This window comes from Moschus berezovskii, chromosome 5 (genome assembly GCF_049115385.1).
Source record: "Moschus berezovskii isolate FMDL1 chromosome 5, NW_MosBer_1.0, whole genome shotgun sequence".
NCBI lineage: Eukaryota > Metazoa > Chordata > Mammalia > Artiodactyla > Moschidae > Moschus > Moschus berezovskii.
The window spans coordinates 122,644,480-122,661,429 of record NC_142464.1 but is presented as its reverse complement, the minus strand read 5'-3'; the positions used below and the strand labels follow the sequence as shown (position 1 = coordinate 122,661,429).

Here is a 16,950-nt window from a genome sequence, read left to right as displayed (position 1 = left end):
CAAGTCTGAAAAGTATAGGTAATAACCCCATCATTAAAATTGCAAAAGAATTTCCCCTTTTTAAGTTGCTTTAAATTATTTGGTGAAAAGCACAGCCCAGGGATTTCCCTGGTGGTCCAGTGGTTAAGAATCCACCTCCCAATGAAGGGGACTTGGGTTTGATCCCGAGTTGAGGAACTAAGATCCGACATGCCACGGGGCAACTAAGCCACAACTAGAGAACCTGTGCTCCGCAAGGAAACACCCCGGGTGCTGCAGCTACGACCTGCGGTGGCCTGATAAATGAATGTTAAAAACACAACTGAAAGTGGTAGCGTGCTCTGAGGGAACCGCGCCAGGAGTCCCACCCGCCTTTACACTGTGGCTGTGGGCACACGGTTTTGCCTCTGGATGCACCTGCACGCTGAGCCAGAGTAACTGTCGCACTGGTTTCCATGAGCCTCCCCTCCAATCCCTTTTCAGCTGGAGCTGTGCCTGCTAAAAGCTGCTACACCCAGAGATGGTCTGGCTTAAATGTGAACTGTTTCCTGTTTCACTATCCACAGTCACCACTAACAGGTAAACAGCTGTGTCCATGCTGACACTGCAGTTAGAGGCCCGTGGGCTGCACTCGCACTGGGTTCCCGGGTTTTCCCTAACTGGCCCGGATTCGTTGCTCCGTGTAGGTGATGGAGCTGGCACTGTCTGCTCACCATAGACTTACGCAGCCTGGCTCCTTGGAAGGTCTGGGTGTTTCGTTCCTTTCTGGGAAGGAGCGCTGGCCTGAAGGGCTTTTCTGCTTAACAAGAGAGCTATTCTAACTCAACAGTTCGGAGGGAAAACGGGCGCGACGTCCAAGAGCCACACTTAAGACGTGTCACAGGCTGTTTCCCATCCTGATTCTGAAGGCTGGCTCACACCACCCACGAGACTGAAATGCTGTGGCTCCAGGAGCAGGCGGTAAACAGCAAGCGGTGACACTGTTTGGTTCTCAACCTGTTTAATGTGTAAAAGGGGGAAAAAGGCGGTAGGCAGGGTTTCGGTCTGAATACATTCTCGGAATGCTGGCCATCCAGAGCATCATTCTGAACAGCTGATTATCTTCTGTGACTCGAGAGAGTTTTGAAAAGACCCAGTGCCATGGGATCATGGTGACTCATTTATCATAAGAATTAAATACAGAAATTTAAAGGCTCCAAGCAAACAGCAGGGCAGACTAATGCGACAGTAATAGCTGGAGTTGATGGGGCAAGAGGCAGCCAATCATAAAATTACTTTTCCCTTGTAACAAAGGGTTCATACTTCTAACATAAATTATACATTCATTATGGTGTTTAAAAACAGTCAAGCCTAAATAAATTCTTCACACCATCCAGAAGAGACACACACACTGACAACCTGCTTAAGCACAGAACTTCTTGTTGGACAGCTCTTGGCCGAGGCCACGCACATTTTACAGGGAGCTTTTGCTTCTCAAGCTTAGTGAAAGTCTGGCAATCATTTTGTATAAAAATAAGACATTTAAAACCTCACCAAACTAGGAATCTGATGTAGAAAATCGGTGACACCGGAGCAGCTAAAGCCCGCAGTTCTCAGACTTCAGCGCGCGTCCCAGTGAACCGCGAGACCCCACCCCGCGTGTCCGAGGCCTGGGGGAGCCCAAGTCCCTGAAGGGCCAGCCAGTTCCCCCGGGATGCTGCAATGCTGCTCCAGGAACCCTGGCTGAGAACCCCTGGAAGGACGTAGCACCGTCTCCGCCTCTGCTCGGCACGGACAGTGTCTGCGCTCCTCAGCTGTGGTTACCCTGCGGGCGAGCAAAGGCAGGAGGCGGCGTTTGGGAGTGACACCACCGCCTGCTGCTTTATGGTCAGAGAGGTCCCGGGCTTGCGGTCAGGTCGCGGGGAGTGCTGCTCTGCCAGCACGCTTTGCGATTTACAACATGTTTGAGCATCAGGTACTCAGTCGCGTCCAACTCTTTGCGACTCTGTGGATGGTGGCCCGCCAAGGCTCCTCTGTCCATGGGGGTTCTCCAAGGCAAGAATACTGGAATGGATTGCCATTCCCTTCTCCAAGAGATCTTCCCGACCCAGGGATGGAACCCAGATCTCCTGCATTGCAGCTGGGTTCTTTACCATCTGAGTCACCAGGGAAGCCCCCAATATACTTGAAGTGTCTATTTAATGCTGGAAATTCACCCTAGGGGACGGACACGGGGTGTGAAAGGGAAAGGCACCATAATTAAGCCGTCCTTGGAAACGAGGGTTTTTTTTTTTTTCTGTTCTCTCTCAAATACCTTCACTTTAATGTAACTTCAAGCCCAAGCATTCGGGGAGGTAAATAGTCTGGTAGCTATGAGGGATGAGAGGCAGGATGTGCCCCAGGTCGACGGGAGGAGCACTGGGGTCTGGCCACTCCACTGACTACACGAGAGCCCCGGGCAGCTGGAAGACACACAACTCCTCAGGTTCCCACATGAAGGCACCATGCCCGTCATGAAAGGGCGCCCCTGAGAGCCTCTCTGAACCGGGCTGGGCAGAGCCACACCAGAGTCTGGCTCAAGGCGGCGACCCAGAGAAGCAGTGCCCAGGCCTCCAGGCCACAGGGGTCCCTCTTGCCTAGCCCAGTGTCTGACAACACACAAGACACGTGGCCTGTCTCAGAAAAAGAGGGGCTTGCCACTGGGGTGAGAACCCTGGAAGGAGCTGATCCAAAACCCAGAACTCTCAACTCTTGGTGAACTTCATTTAAAATGAGTTCTTCCAAGTAAAACGCACAGCCAAGTTCTAAGCGCTGCAAGAAACCCCCAGGAGAGGAGGCCCCACATTCTGCCAGTCTGCGCTGGGCCCTGTGACCCCCTCTCTGCCCCAGACACCGCGGTAAGCTCCCTCAAAGTGCCACCGTCAGCCATCGTGGGGAAGCTCAGTTTGGCCAAACCGTTCAACACCAGATTCCTCCCGGCGAGTCCCTACAGCTGCCCGTCCCGCCCTTCCCCAGCCTCTTCTGCCTGGCCCAGCGCCCTCTGACTAAAGTGCCCCCTGCCCCACACCGAGCGCAGCGGCAGAACTCAGGTCACATGGGAGAGCCGGCAGGGAAGGGCACCTCTCCGCCCATCTCACAGTCCTGTACCACTGGGAAGCAACAAAAAAAGCAAATTTTCCAATTTTCCGATCTCATCATCATATGCTCCACACTGAACACTTAAATGCAAATCATCATCTTAAAGTACTACGTTTAGGGATTCAGTTAAAATATACACGGGTTGTGTCTTCCCCTTGATCCGACTGTTGCTATTGCTTCTTCAGAGGACCATAAAAAGAATTGATATCCTAAAAAAAGAACTCGATTTGTTTAAAAGAGCAACAATGCGCGGCGGGGCGGGGGCGGGGGGGGGGGGCGGAAAAGCGTTTCCTCTCCCCTCCCGCCCACCCCGTTTCGTTTTGGCTCACAAAGCTTTTTTTTTTTCCTCTTCGCTGTTGGCGCAGCTCTCGCGGCGACCATCCAGCCATCCGTCCGCCCGTCCCGGGCGCTCCGGGCGGCGGGCTTCAGGAGGCGTCCCTGGATATCCACCCGCTCTCGGTGAGGAAGTTCAGGATCCTCTTCTTGAGGACTTTGTCCAGGTAGCTGGGCAGGCGGCTCTTGGAGGGGATGCCCTGGCGCTTCTGCAGGTGGTCCTTGATGATGATGGTCTTCACGGTCACGTAGCGCGCGGGGCTCAGGTTCAGCGAGCTGCACAGCACCTTCTCGCGGTCCGACAGGAGCTCGAAGCCCGGCAGGTGCTCGATGGCCGCGAACTCGCCGTCCCGGCCGTCCTCCTTGCCGCGCTTGGCGCCCCCTGTCGCCGCGGCTGCGGCCGCCGCCGCCTTGTTCTCCTTGCGCTTCTCGCGCTTGTGCCGGGCCGCCTCGTACTCGGCCGACTCCTCCATCTTGGTGATGCCGTTGCGCCGGTAGCGCTGCAGCTCGCGGATCTTGGCGCGCAGCATCTTCTCCTTGTGCATGTTCTCGAACAGGTCGTCGAACTCCTTGCACGACATGAACTGGTAGAGCGGCCGCAGCTTCAGCCGCAGCTCCTTCTCCTCCTTGGTGACCTTGCGCCGCGCCGCCCGCTCCTTCTCCTTCTTGTCCTTGCCCAGGAAGGCGGGCACCAGGTTGTAGTCGCGCGCGATGTTCTTGCGCCGCTGCCGCTCGCGGAGCTTGCGCACGTACATGTCCACGTGCGCGCGCTTCAGCTCGATCTCCACGTCGTCGTCGTCGTAGTTGACCGAGAGCCCGCTGATGAGCGTCTCAGCGTCCTGGTCGTACTCGATCTCGTAGTCGTCCCGCAGCGGCATGTAGCCCAGCTGCTGCTGCTCGGCCACCGAGATGTCTAGGGGAGGCAAGGGGGTGGTGAGGCTGGGAGAGAGGGGGCCCCCACTGGGGCAGGTGTGGTCGGTCACCCGGTTGGGGATGGTGTCGGGAATGCAGGCCTTCCCCAGGTTTCCGTGGATGTACATGCTTACATAATGCTCCATCACTTCCTGGGGGGTCCGGGAAGCGCCAACGTGAGCTGCCATGTCCTCCTGCAGAGACAAGAAGCGGTCAGAGGGTCAGGTGCAGGCTGGGCGCGGAGTTACCTGGGCACCTCCACCCCGCGGCCTGCGGGCACCGTAATGTCTGTCCCCCACGGCCACTCCGGATGTCGGTGCTGGAGGGAGGACCTTTGGGGAATCCACGCCCCAAGTAAGTCAGGGCCCAGATGGGCGACCAGCCCAGAGGGCAAAGCTGAAAGCCACATCCCAGACCCCAATCTTCTGGTTCTCTTAAGAGGACAAGCAGAGGCCCCCTGGGGCTCGGGCTTCCCTGCCCGCCAGCCGTCTGGCTGTGGGCCTGACAGGCTTGGGTGGGCAGCCAGATCCCCAGGGAGGGGGGGTGGTCCTCACTGGCTCCAGTGACCTCTCCACTCTTTGAACTAGGAGAGGAGCTGCGGCCTGGGGCCTCCCCACCAGAGAGGGAGCTGGCTCACTGCGCGGCCTTCATCCCAGTGCAAAGGGCCGGGCTCCATCTCTGATGCCCCGGCCCCAGGCCGGTGTGTCCCTTCCCCGGGTGGCGGTCAGGTGGTGACCCAGGAGTCAGGCCATCGCTTCTGCCGGTCCCTGGGGTCCAGCAAGCAGCTGGAGACCGGCCCAGGCTGCAGGCAGGGTTCACGTCTCCAGAAGGGACGTGACTTCCTTTTGCTTTTATGGATGAAAAAAAGGGTTATTAATGAGAGGAAATTGTACAAGTCCCTCAATCTTTTCCTTCTGCCAAGAGGCCTCTTCCTTAAAGGGAACCGCTAAAGCCACTTGAGAAAGCAGCCGCCTGCAGTGTGCACTCGCTCCCAGCAGCCACTCCGCGCCCCGCCGGCCTCACGCCCAGAGACACTCAGCACCCCACCACGGTCGGGATGGTCCTCAAACCCCCACAGACTGAACGGGAGCCCAGGAAACCAGCCAGTCCCCTGGTGGGGGGGTGACCCTGCCAACCACCGGGCACAGAGGGGAGGAAGGTGTCAGGAAGCCCCTCAGAGGGACCAGACCAGCGTCCGCCCTGCCAGCCTCTCCCCAAGGGGCGCCGCTGGGGGGACAGAGAAGGCCACCCCTGGACCCACCGTGCCAGGCCGCCTCTGTGCACCGTGAGGGGCCGGGGGGGGGGTGGGGGGGGGGTGGTCAGAGCTGAGCGCAGACTGTCTGCTGGAGAAACTGCATGGTTCTTTCTTTAAAAACCTCTCAGCGCCAAGTGTGCAGTTATCCTTTCCCAGGAAGCGTTTCGTCCAAAAAAGCAAAAGGAAGTCACAGCCATCACTACCGTGGCCGTCTCCCAGGCTGGCCACTCCCGCCTTGGAGCCCGCGGTCCTCACCGTAAAGGAACCAGCGGGCGCTGGGGCGGTAACGCTCTGCCCCAGCCCGGCCCACCGCAGCCGGGCCCAGGGGGCCCCGGGACACATGTCCCTCCAGGAGGAAAGGCTGTGCTGGCCAGGGAGCCGGGGGCGGGTGCCGCCGGCCTGAGCTGCGCTGCCAGCGCTGGGCGGCGGCCGCGTGGGAGCCGCGCCCTCAGCGCCCGGCCCTCTCCAGGGCCCCGCACCCCTGCCAGCGCGGCACCATCAGCGCCGGGGCCCCGGGCCGGGTCCGCGCTGCCCTGCGGGAGCGCTCTGCCCTCCGAGAGGCCGCTGCCCGCCGCGCCCCTCGGGTGCTGGGCGAGGGGGAGACACAGCCCGAGGGCGCGGCGGGAGGCTGAGCAGCGACAGCGTCTGAGCGAACCGAGGCGGCCCGTGACCTGTCCCAGGGCCTCTCCGTCAGCGCCCGCCAGGCGGATGGAGCAGGCGAGGCTGCCGGGCCTGTGGGCGCCCACGCGAGGTGGCGAGGACACGCGGCGGACGCGGGCCGCCTGCGCTCGCCACACACCCCCTCCGGCCGGGCCGCAGCGCGGTGGGCGGGGGCGCCGCGAGGGAGGCCCTCCGCCGGCTGCCTCCTGAGGACCAATGCTTTCCGCGGGACGCAGGCACTGCCCGTTTGCAAACGAAGGGCGAGTCGGGAACGCGCGAGAAGCAGGAGGGTGCAGCGGCCGCCGCCACCTCGCCGGGGACGCGGCAGCCGACCCCACCACGGGCGCCCCGCACGCCCGCGCCAGCACTCCCGCGGGCCGAGACAGGAGGGCGTGCGCGCCCGGGGCAGCCCCTCAGGGCGGCCTGCGCCCGAGGTTCCGTTTCTGTGCGGACAGTGAATGTCCTGCCCCGAAGACCTGCAAGACCCTCAGGTTCTGAGAGGGTGCCGGGAAGGGAGGCGGAGGGTCTGTGCACTAGTTTTTCACTTTTGTCAATAAAACTAAAAGGGATTTTTTTTAAAGTTAAATTCTGCCTCCGTCTGTCGCTCAGTCGTGTCCGACTCTTTGCGACCCCGTGGACTGTAGCCTACCAGGCTTCTCCGTCCATGGGATTCTCCAGGCAAGCATACTGGAGTGGGTTACCGTTTCCTTCTCCAGGGGATCTTCCCGACCCAGGGATCGAACCCAGGTCTCCCGCATTGGAGGCACACGCTTTAACCTCTGAGCCACCAGGGAAGCCCCAAAATCTCTGTTTAAACAGGTCTAAGATTGTCACGAAAAATCAGTTCAGTTTAGTCGCTCAGTCGTGTCCGACTCTGCAGCCCCATGGACTGCAGCAGGCCAGGCTGCCCTGTCCATCACCATCTCCCGGGGTTTACTCAAACTCACGTCCATCGAGTAGGTGATGCCATCCAACCATCTCATCCTCTGTCGTCCCTTTCTCCTCCCGCCTTCTATTTTTCCCAGCATCAGGGTCTTTCTTCTTATCAGGTGGCCAAAGTATTGGAGTTGCAGCTTCAGCATCAGTCCTTCCAATGAATATTCAGGACTGATTTCTTTTAGGACTGACTGGCTGGATCTCCTTGCATCAACTATATATATATATATATAAAACACAGCGTCCTTAAGAGAGATGATCTCTGCGCCTGGAGGCAGCCCCCGCCTCCAGGCAGCGCATAGGCAAGCTTACTCGGGGCTCAGAGGCAGGTGGCCCACTGCTCTGCGTCTTGCTCCGCAAACGTCCACACTCCCGGGGCCTCCTTCGTGGAGGCGGGCGGCCTGGGATAAGAAGCCGGGAGGTCTCCAGACACACAGGCTGTGTTTCTCCAGCCCTGCCAGGCAAGGGGCCGGACAGTCATGGGCCCTGCGCAAACACCTCGGTGACCCAGCTCCTCTTCAGTTAACACAAGGGGTTTCTGGCTCCAGAGGGACCCAGGCGGTGGCTGTTCGTGAAGCCACAAATCAGCGGGGCTGACGCCCTGTCACCAGGTCCCCAGGACCCCACATCACCCACTACCTTGGCCGGTGCCTAGGGGGAGGCCACTACTCGGGGAGATGCCGGCCAGCGACTGCTGAGAATCGACCCCAGGGACTGCCACGTCAGCTCTGCGCCAGTGAGAAAGGCCCGGGAAAGTCCACAGGAGCCTGACTTCACGGGCTCTGAGACTGAGGGCCATGACGGAAGGGGACGGCCCGGCTCTGACCCTGAGTCCATGGAGGACACACAGGTTCCGGGAGGTGGTGACGGACACAGACGGATGATGACGGGTCACGGCGGTGCCGGCCCAGCATCCCGCTCGTCTCATCTCCCGCGTCTCCAGTCCCCACGTGTCAGTGGGTCACACCAGGGAGGGACGGTCCCGTCCGCGCCTTGCAGCATCCCGTGACGGCGGGGGCCGGGGTGGGTGGATAGGAGGGCCTGTCCCTCGCGTGTTCGAGCTCCAAGTGTTTTTGCTTCATTCAGATGGGTGGATGGACAGACAGACGGGACCGCTGGGCAGGCAAGGAGCAGCTGAAGTGAGTTTTGGGGAAAGAGACTTGAAGGGAAAGTTCAAGTACAACTTTGATGGAACAGGGCACACGGCTGTAGCCTGAAGGTGGCTCCTCTGCCACTGCAGCTTGCAGCAACACCCCGGGAAGCAGCCCAAAGTCTGGAGGATTGTTCTATACGCGAACTTACAAAAAGACTCCCATCATTAGAACAAGGTGAGGAGAGTTCAGTATGCTGCTTCCTGGAGTCCTTTGAAAAATAACGAAAACACATCTCTGAGACGCTGAACTGGGCCGGTGAGGTCACCGAAGGGAAAAGGCGTAGGACAGGCCCACCATGGGCCGGCCATCTCCCGGTGGGGCTGCCTCGGGGCCTCTCCCCTCCAGCCGAGGCCGCCCCCGCCCTATGACCTGGCCTCTGCCAACACATGCCAGCTGCCCTCTTTGTGCACAGGCTGGGGTCGAGCCTCAGGCCGGCTCCAGGCCCCACCCCTTCACTGCTGAGTGACCTGGACGCATCATTAACTTCTCGGAGCCTCGGTCTCCTGGTCTGGATTACGGGGGTGCTACTAACTACCACCTTCACAGGAGGGTCAGAGATTAAATGAGGGAATACACGTTCTTAGTCCGGTGCTGGGCACGGCTTGGCCCACGGACGCTGGCTTTGTTATTCCTACTACAAAGCTGTTAGCGTCGCTTCCACGGCCTGTGTTCACCCAGGTCACCTCCTCCAGGAAGGCTGCCGTGCTGCCCAGAGTGAGGCTCACATCCTGGCTCACTTACTCGCTGCATGAGGCGTGTGTGGTCTCGGCTCCTGCTTATGGTCTGTGATTGCTCCTCTGAAGTGTGTCCTCAGCATAAAGCATGGCGTGGTGAACAAGCACAGTTAGCGAGCACAGACATCTGTGGGCCTCGCCTCGCCTCGCCTCATCCTCCGAGCAGCGTCCCCCGCCTCCCACATCGGGAGGACCGCCTCGGGCGCGGCCACCCCCTGGGACACAGGCCAGCTCTCACCCACCCGGGCGCAGGGGGCAGAGCCCACCCACCAGCAGGGCCGTGCCAGCGCTCCCCTTTCCGGACGGACCACCTCACGGGCGTGCAGCCGCGGCACCCTCTCTGACCCCTGGGATGCGTGGGGGACACTGCGGGACCCACTTCTTGCCGGTGCAGAGCATCCAGTCCCGTCTCTGCGCAAACCAGTGCCTTTACCAGGAGGGCGCTCCAGGACAACCGTCTTGACTGCGTCGCAGAGCACTCTTCCCAAGCAGCTCGGTCAGCGGCGCTGCTCTGGAGCACCCTGAAGGGTGCACGTCCTTTCTTGACCAGCCTCGTGTCTGCTTGGGGGGCGGAGGCTGGGAGGCTGGCTTTGTTCTTGAGGCTCCGGGGCCAGGCCTGGGGACAGGTGGGCGCGCTACATCCCCCCAGGGAGACACGGCTCCCTCTTCCTCGTTCTTTAAAGGAAGACGCCTCAAGGGGACAGAAGCAACCAGAGGGCCCACCGCGTGGGCAGCTGGGGTAGAGATCCAGGAGCAGCCAGGACGCTGCAGGGCCTGGGAGGGGGACTGGCAGAGGGAGCCGCCTGCGGGGCCAGGAGAGCGCGGGCTCCAAGGCCAGAGTGGGGCGGCGGGCCCGGAGGACCAGGTAAGGTCAGAGCCGCGTGCCCAGGAGGGCGCTCCAGGCCGGCTGCCCTGCCCCGTGGACCCAACCTGGGCTCTGGACTAGGACCCGGGCCTGCAGCCCCACCGGGCCGCCCGCGTGCTCCAGTGCGCCCGCGCCCTCCTGCGGCGAGGACTTCAGGCCAGCACACCCACACTGGGCCCTGTGCGCGGCCACGTCCCCCTCCAGCCCGGCCGGTCACCTTTGACAGTGAGGAGAACAGCCCGCCGGACTCTCGAGGGCTGGGAGGATGATGCCCTGGGCCGGCCGCCTGCATCTCCAGACCCTCCCCCTGCCCTCCAGCCCAACCCGCCCCCACCGTGCGCCGCTGGCCGGCTCAAGGGCAGTTGCCACTGTAACTGGTCTCCCGCCCATCCTTCCAGGCCACTCCAGGTGCCCTGTGTCCCTGGGCCACCGCTCCCGTTTGACGGGTCTTTTTTTTTTAGCTAGAAAGCTCCGTACGCCTTCCCTCTGTCCCAGGGTCCCCATCCTCCTCCCTGAAGTCAGAACTCACCAGCTCACCCCTGTGACTGCCCCTCAGCGGGACTAAAGCCTCTCAGGGCAAACCAGGCGATACCTGTGAGAAGCCACGGGCCCCCCTGCAAAACGCGCATGGCCCAGAAACACACTGGACCCCCCACCACCCGGGCTAATGAGGATGCCGGCGCTACCTGGACGCCTGTGTTCACCGCAGAAGCGCTGCCGACAGCAAGCGCCCGTCCACAGACGGCCGGGTAAGCGAAGTGTGGTCCGTTCCGTCCGCACAGACCATCACTCAGCCTTAAACACGAAGGAGGTCCTGACACCTGCGACGACACTGGCCAACCCGGGGGACGCTGTCCTAAGAAACACGGCGGTCACAAGAGTACAGACACTGCATGAACCCACTCAGGTGAGGTCCCTAGCACAGCCAAGCCCACAGCGACACCAAGTAGAACAGCAGCCAAGAGGGACTGCGGGAGACGGAAACGGGTTAGTGTGTAACGAGGGCTGACTTTCTGTTCGCCAAGACAAGAGTTCTGGCCAGTGGTGACGGCTGCCCAGCAGGACTAATGTACTTCATGCCACTGAACTGGACACTTACAAATGGTTTAAATGGCAAACTACATTATGTGTAGTCGCTCGGTCATGTCCGACTCTTTGCAACCCCATGGACTGCAGCACGCCAGGCCTCCCTGTCTATCACCGACTCCCGGAGCTCACGCCAACTCATGTCCATTGAGTTGGTGATGCCATCCAACCATCTCATTCTCTGTCGTCCCCTGCTCCTCCCGCCTTCAATCTTTCCCAGCATCAGAGTCTTTTCCAGTGAGTCAGCTCTTTGCATCAGGTGGCCAAAGTATTGGAGCTTCATCTTCAGCATCAGTCCTTCCAATGAAGGACTGATTTCCTTCAGGATGGAATGGTTGGATCTCCTTGCAGTCCACTGTATGTCTAATGTATACATAAAGTATTAGGATACATACTTTATGTATACACTAGATACATGTATCCATGTACACATATACTTTACATATACATTATGTATACATAATGTATGCTGCTGCTGCTAAGTTGCTTCAGTCATGTCCGACTCTGTGCGACCCCATACACGGCAGCCCACCAGGCTCTGCCGTCCTTGGGATTCTCCAGGCAAGAACACTGGAGTGGGTTGCCATTTCCTTCTCCAATGCATGAAAGTGAAAAGTGAAAGTGAAGTTGCTCAGTCGTGTCCAACTCTTCGCGACCCCATGGACGGCAGCCCACCAGGCTCCTCTGTCCATGCGATTTTCCAGGCAAGAGTACTGGAGTGGGGTGCCATCGCCTTCTCCGATACATAATGTATACTTTACCACAATAAAAATATATACTTTTTTTAAACAGTAAGTTTTACAAGCATGCCTTACTCTAGATACATAGGTGCTTCTTAAAGTAGGGTCCCTGGGACAGCAGCAGCATCACCTGGGAATCTGTTGGAACTGCGGACTCTCCCGCCGCCCCCCGACCTACTGACTTCAGAAGCGTGGGGGGCGGTGGGGAGAACAACAGGATTTGTGCCTAAGGAGCCACCCAGGGTTTTCTCACTCCCTCTCAAAGTTTACGAACCACTGCTCACGGACTCACGTTCCCTGGTGCTCCAGTGGACTCCATGCTCCCACTGCAGGGCTGTGGGTTCAACCCCGAGCCAGGGAACTAGGGTCTCACAGAACCCTTGTGGCGTGCCCCACAGAACCAGCCCCCCCAAACAATAAAGGCCCTGCTCTGCAGAACCCTCTGAACGCTAGCTGGTTTCTCCACCCACGCTCTTCCCTGCCCCTTCTTGATGGCCCCCACTCTCAGGAGGCTCATGGGATGGATCGATCCATTTCCCACAACACGCAGAAGGGCTCCGCCGTGCAGAAGAGAGCCATGCTGGAACCCACTGCGACAGGACTCTCTGTAACCCGCTGCGTCCAGACCTCACCCGGGATGCTCTGCGTGTAGAGTGTAGGGTGTGTAGAGTCTGTGTGTAGGGTCCAACACAAAGTGGGTCCTCAGCGAGCGCCGGACGATGAAGGCACACAGCGCGTCCGCGTCACCCGGCCCGCGGGCCCCCGCTATCAGCTACAAAAAGAGAAGCCTTTGTTCATGGCGTTTCGCCTGCCTCAGGTAATTAGCCTGAACCTAACGTTCATAGCACAAGGACTCGCAGAGTCCACAGAGCTCTCCACGTCCTTTTCCAACCTGAAATCGAGCTTCAGGGCCAGCGTGAACCCCACCTGCCCCTGGAATCGTCCTGACCATGGGAGGTGGGAGGAGGGGCACACCTCCTTCAAACTGGCCAATGCTCCAGCAACCAACTAACGAACGTGCGGCGCTGGGAACGTGCAGCTTGGCGTTCACATCTGTGCTTGCGTCCCCCCAGCATCCGTGTCCTCCAGTCCTGAATCTGCACAGCACCCACCACACAACCAGCTACCTGGGGCAGGGGGGCTCAAAACCCACGGTGCTGGGACCTGGTGAGCCCAGTCCACCCTGAGCTCTTTCCTGGTCTCCCTTCACAGGTGTCAGCCCCTCACCCCGTGCTCTGCTGCTCGTCCCCAAACCCTCCCGGCCTTGAGGCTGGCACCCCTCAGCCGGGCCCGGACCCTGGGACAGGCTGTAAGCAAATGGTCCAGACTTCAGCAGGGCCTGTCCCCACGGAGTCCCCACGACCCCGCACCCACGAGTACCACCAGAGAAATCACAACGGTCTCACCCGCCTCTCCATCCCTGTCCCCACACCCACACCCACCCGTGGGGCCCAGACCCTGTCCCCCAGCCCCAGCCCCCACATCCACTCCCCGCCCAGTCGGGTCAAGACCTGGCTCCAGCCAGGGGTGTGCAGCCCCCCAGCCACAGCAGGTGCTGCTGCCGCACCAGGAGGTGAAACCTGGGCTCCGCACCAGGGCCTTCCGTTCTCGGGGTCGCCGCTCTTCGAGCAAGAACCAGCCCGCAGCCTGCTGAGGAGCACACAGACACACGTGCAAAGCGCCTCACCCAGAACCCACACCTGCTGACGGCGGCCTGCCCAGGACACGCGGCTCGGGGCTCATACCTGGAAACAGCCCGCATCTCAGCACTGCAGAGGAGCCTCTGAGGAAGCACAGCGAAGCTCAGGGCAAAGACGCCCCAGAGAGGAGAGGGAGAGACGGGAGAGCCGCACCTCAGCCTGGCCCGTGGACCTCCGCGCCCAGACCGCAACGCCTGCTCGGCAAGGACAAGCCCCCAGCTTTGTCTCTCGGAACAGCTGAGCCTGATGCCAGCCCGAGTCGGAACCTGCCTTTTAGCACGCTCTCCAGATGGTTCTCGTGCAAGTAGCACTGCTTTCAGAGCGCCCTCCCGGCCTCCCGCAGCACACTATAATACATCTTTTAGTCCCGGGCTCACTTTTTGAGTATTTTCCGCAGAGCTGCAGGGGAGGCAGTGCTGACGGGACGGCTCAGCGCACAGACTCGGATGCCAAACGATTCGGTCCGAACCTGCGGCACAGACCTGTGCTGGAGGCTCTCACAAGGAACCACGCAAGCTCAGCACAGTGCCTGGCACCCAGCGAGCCTCTCAGTCCGCACCAGCTATTTTTAGCGGCGACTGCAGAGATAAGAGCTGCAAGAATGAAGCGGGGAAGGGAAGTCTCTCTGAAGCACTGATCCGGAAGCAGAAAGACCAGTCACAAACCATGGCTGGGGCGGCGGGGGGAGCGCTCGCAACAGAAGAAATAACAAATGATCCAAAGGATCCCGGGGTAGGTAGACGCTGAAAGGCCCTGCAGGCCCTCCAGTTTCATCTCCGTAGGAATGGAAGCTGCTGCAGGCTGATGGGACATGACCTGTCCTCAGAGACAGCTCCAGTCCTGCTGCCTGGAACGGGCTGCAGGGCCCAGGGACCAAGCAGAGAGGCCAGTCTGGAGGCTCCAGGAGCGGTCAGGCAAGAGATGGACATCAGCCTGCGCTGAGGCTATAAGAGGCTAGCCTCTGGAGGATTCTGAAGACAGGCCTGCCACTGAACTGGACCCTGAAGTAGGCCCTGAGGATGGTACGCCATTTGCAGCCTGAGCAGCCGACCGATCAAGTTGTGAGATTTGGGTCAAGGGAAGTAGAGGAGTCCAGGAGATACACACAGGGACAGCAGGGACGGGTTTGCGACTGGAGGCTGGACCTCAGGACCAGCCCGCCATGACACTGTAACACCCGTGAAGGTCAGGGTGACGCCTTTCCTTCCAGACTCCTTTACTGTCGCAGGACGTGCACGGAGCAGAGGCTCCATGAGCATCCACGGACGGCACTTCAGGACAAAGTGAGGGGGGGTCCAGAAGGTAGCCTCCGTGATGAGGGCACACAGCTGAGAACCCGGAGCAGTGTTTCTAAGAAGCTGGGAGAGGCTCGAGATTCCAAGGCTGCAGAATGGCACAGGTCCCTGAAGACTGGCTTGCTTGACCAAAAGAAAAAAGCTAACCTAAATACAGGCAGGGCAGGTTTGGGGATGTGGGGAGAATCGTGGAACGTCTCCACCAGCAAGCCCAGGAGAAGTGGCCGGCAGTCGGCCCCCGGCGTCCGTGGGCTCAACCCTGCTCCACCATTTTAGACAAGGGACGGAGTATGGGGTGATTCTGGTGGCCTGGGAGGATTCTGGAACAATCCCCCATGGATAACGAGGGACGGCTGTGCTGCTGGACAAGTGGTTCGAGGAGCTGGGGGACCACTACGTGGAAGGGTCCGGAAAGATGAGGGAGTGGGCTCCTGTCTTTCCCCCAACACTTGTCACAACGCCTGGAGGTGGCCACGCGTCCCTGGTGGTTATGGGCCAAAAGCCAGCCGGGCCTTCTCCTTCTAACACGGACGAAAGCCTCCTCTTGCAGAGTGCAAAGGGCACTCCTCAGAGACCACCTGGAGAAGAGCCACCATGTGCCTCTCTCTCGAGAGCCCGATGTGAACGTGTCCAGTCCAGCTCTGTGTTCTCCTCTCCGATAAACGTCCCCAAAGAAACCTCCTGAGAAAGAAACTGAAGTCGCTCAGTCGTGCCTGACTCTTTGGGACCCCATGGACTGCAGCCCGCCGGGCTCCCCTGTCCATGGGGGTTCCCCAGGCACGAACGCTGGAGTGGATTGCCATTTCCCTTCTCCAGAGGATCTTCCCCACCCAGGGATCAAAACCCAGGGTCTACTGCGGGCAGACTACCAACTGAGCCCCCAGTGGAGAGACCCAAAAGCAAAAGGTCAGGCATGGCCCGGTCCATGCGCTCCGTGGACCCACTCAGCCCCAGGGCACACGAAGCCCAGGGTGTCACAGGGATGCAAGGGTCAACAAGTGCGTGGCAGGGGACACAAGGCCAAAAAGTGAGTGGTGGTGGCGGTGAGGGTGGCGGGGAGGACCAGGAGCCCCTGCCTGCAGGGCAGAGGGCGTGGAGAGGAGTTCCTCTGGCCTTCAGCACACTGTCCTCCAGGCAAAACCCACTCCTTCCTGGGGCGCCCTACTGCTGTCAAGTCTCAGAGCCGCCTGTGTCCCCGCGACTGACTTCTCGGGAGTCCCCGGCGGGGCGCCGGGCCTCGCCCAAGGGGTGCACTCGGCAGACACCCGCGGAGGTCACCCCAAAAGGCTGGGAAAACGACCCGGGGGTGGGGGGCAGCCAGCCGCCGCCCGATTTCCCCGCCCCGCTCCGCTACTTCCTGCTGTGTGACCTTGGGCGGCGGGCTCACCCTCTCTGTGCGCCTGGCCCTGCCCCGGGAGGCGGGCACGGGCCTCCCCCCGCGCCGCCCATCGCCACCCCCCGCGCCCTCGCGGCGCCCGCACCCCCGCAGGTGCGCCCGGGGCCCCGCCGCTCACCCAGTTCCCGAAGCCGAACTGCTCGATGGCATCCAGCAGCAGCTGCTCCTCGCGGCTGGTCCAGCCGCCCTCGGCCTCGGGCCCCCAGAGCGTGAAGCGCCCGCCGTCCACCAGCTGGTAGCCGTGGTAGCGGCGGTGGTGGCCGATCTCGGCGCCGGCGGAGAAGCACTCGGGGCACAGCTCGATGTCCTGGCACTCGGTGCAGCGGAAGCGCAGCGGGCTCACCTCGGCCAGGCAGTACACGCAGTACTTCTTGCCGAGCTCCGCCATCTTCCGCCGCCGGGGCCCCGCCGCCCCGCGCTCCAGCGAAACCGCCGCGGCCACCGCCGCCGCGGCCGCCCCGCCCCAGGCGCCCGCTGCAGCCGGCCTGCCGGGCCGCGCGTCCCGCCTCAGCGCGCAGGCGCCCTCGGGCCGGCCCGGCCGCGCACCGCGCAGGCGCCGCCGCTCGGGGGGGGGTGGGGGTGGGGAAGTCTGGCCCGCCGCTCTGCGCCTGCGCGCCCCCTCCCGCCCCGCCCCAGTGCGGGCCGCCTCGCCTCAGAGGCCCAGACGCTCTGGCAAGCGGGCGGAAAAGGAAGCCGCGGCGGGGCGCGCCCCGCCCCGTCTCGGTGCGAGCCTACGCCCTCCGCCAATCAAAGCTGCCCCCGTCGTCCGGGGGCGGCCTCCCATTGGT

At 61.1% G+C, this 16,950-nt stretch overlaps 1 protein-coding gene across 1 annotated transcript; it reads right to left on the bottom strand.

Moving 5' to 3' along the window:
* Positions 1-962: 962 nt before the first annotated feature.
* On the bottom strand, positions 963-16,692 carry TADA2B (transcriptional adaptor 2B). The gene is made up of 2 exons (XM_055435189.2): positions 16,281-16,692; positions 963-4,535 (listed from the first exon to the last, which is right to left on the bottom strand). The coding sequence occupies exons 1-2, from the start codon at positions 16,548-16,550 to the stop codon at positions 3,522-3,524; spliced, it is 1,284 nt and encodes a 427-aa protein (XP_055291164.1). The 5' UTR covers positions 16,551-16,692; the 3' UTR covers positions 963-3,521.
* Between the last annotated feature and the right edge of the window lie 258 nt (positions 16,693-16,950).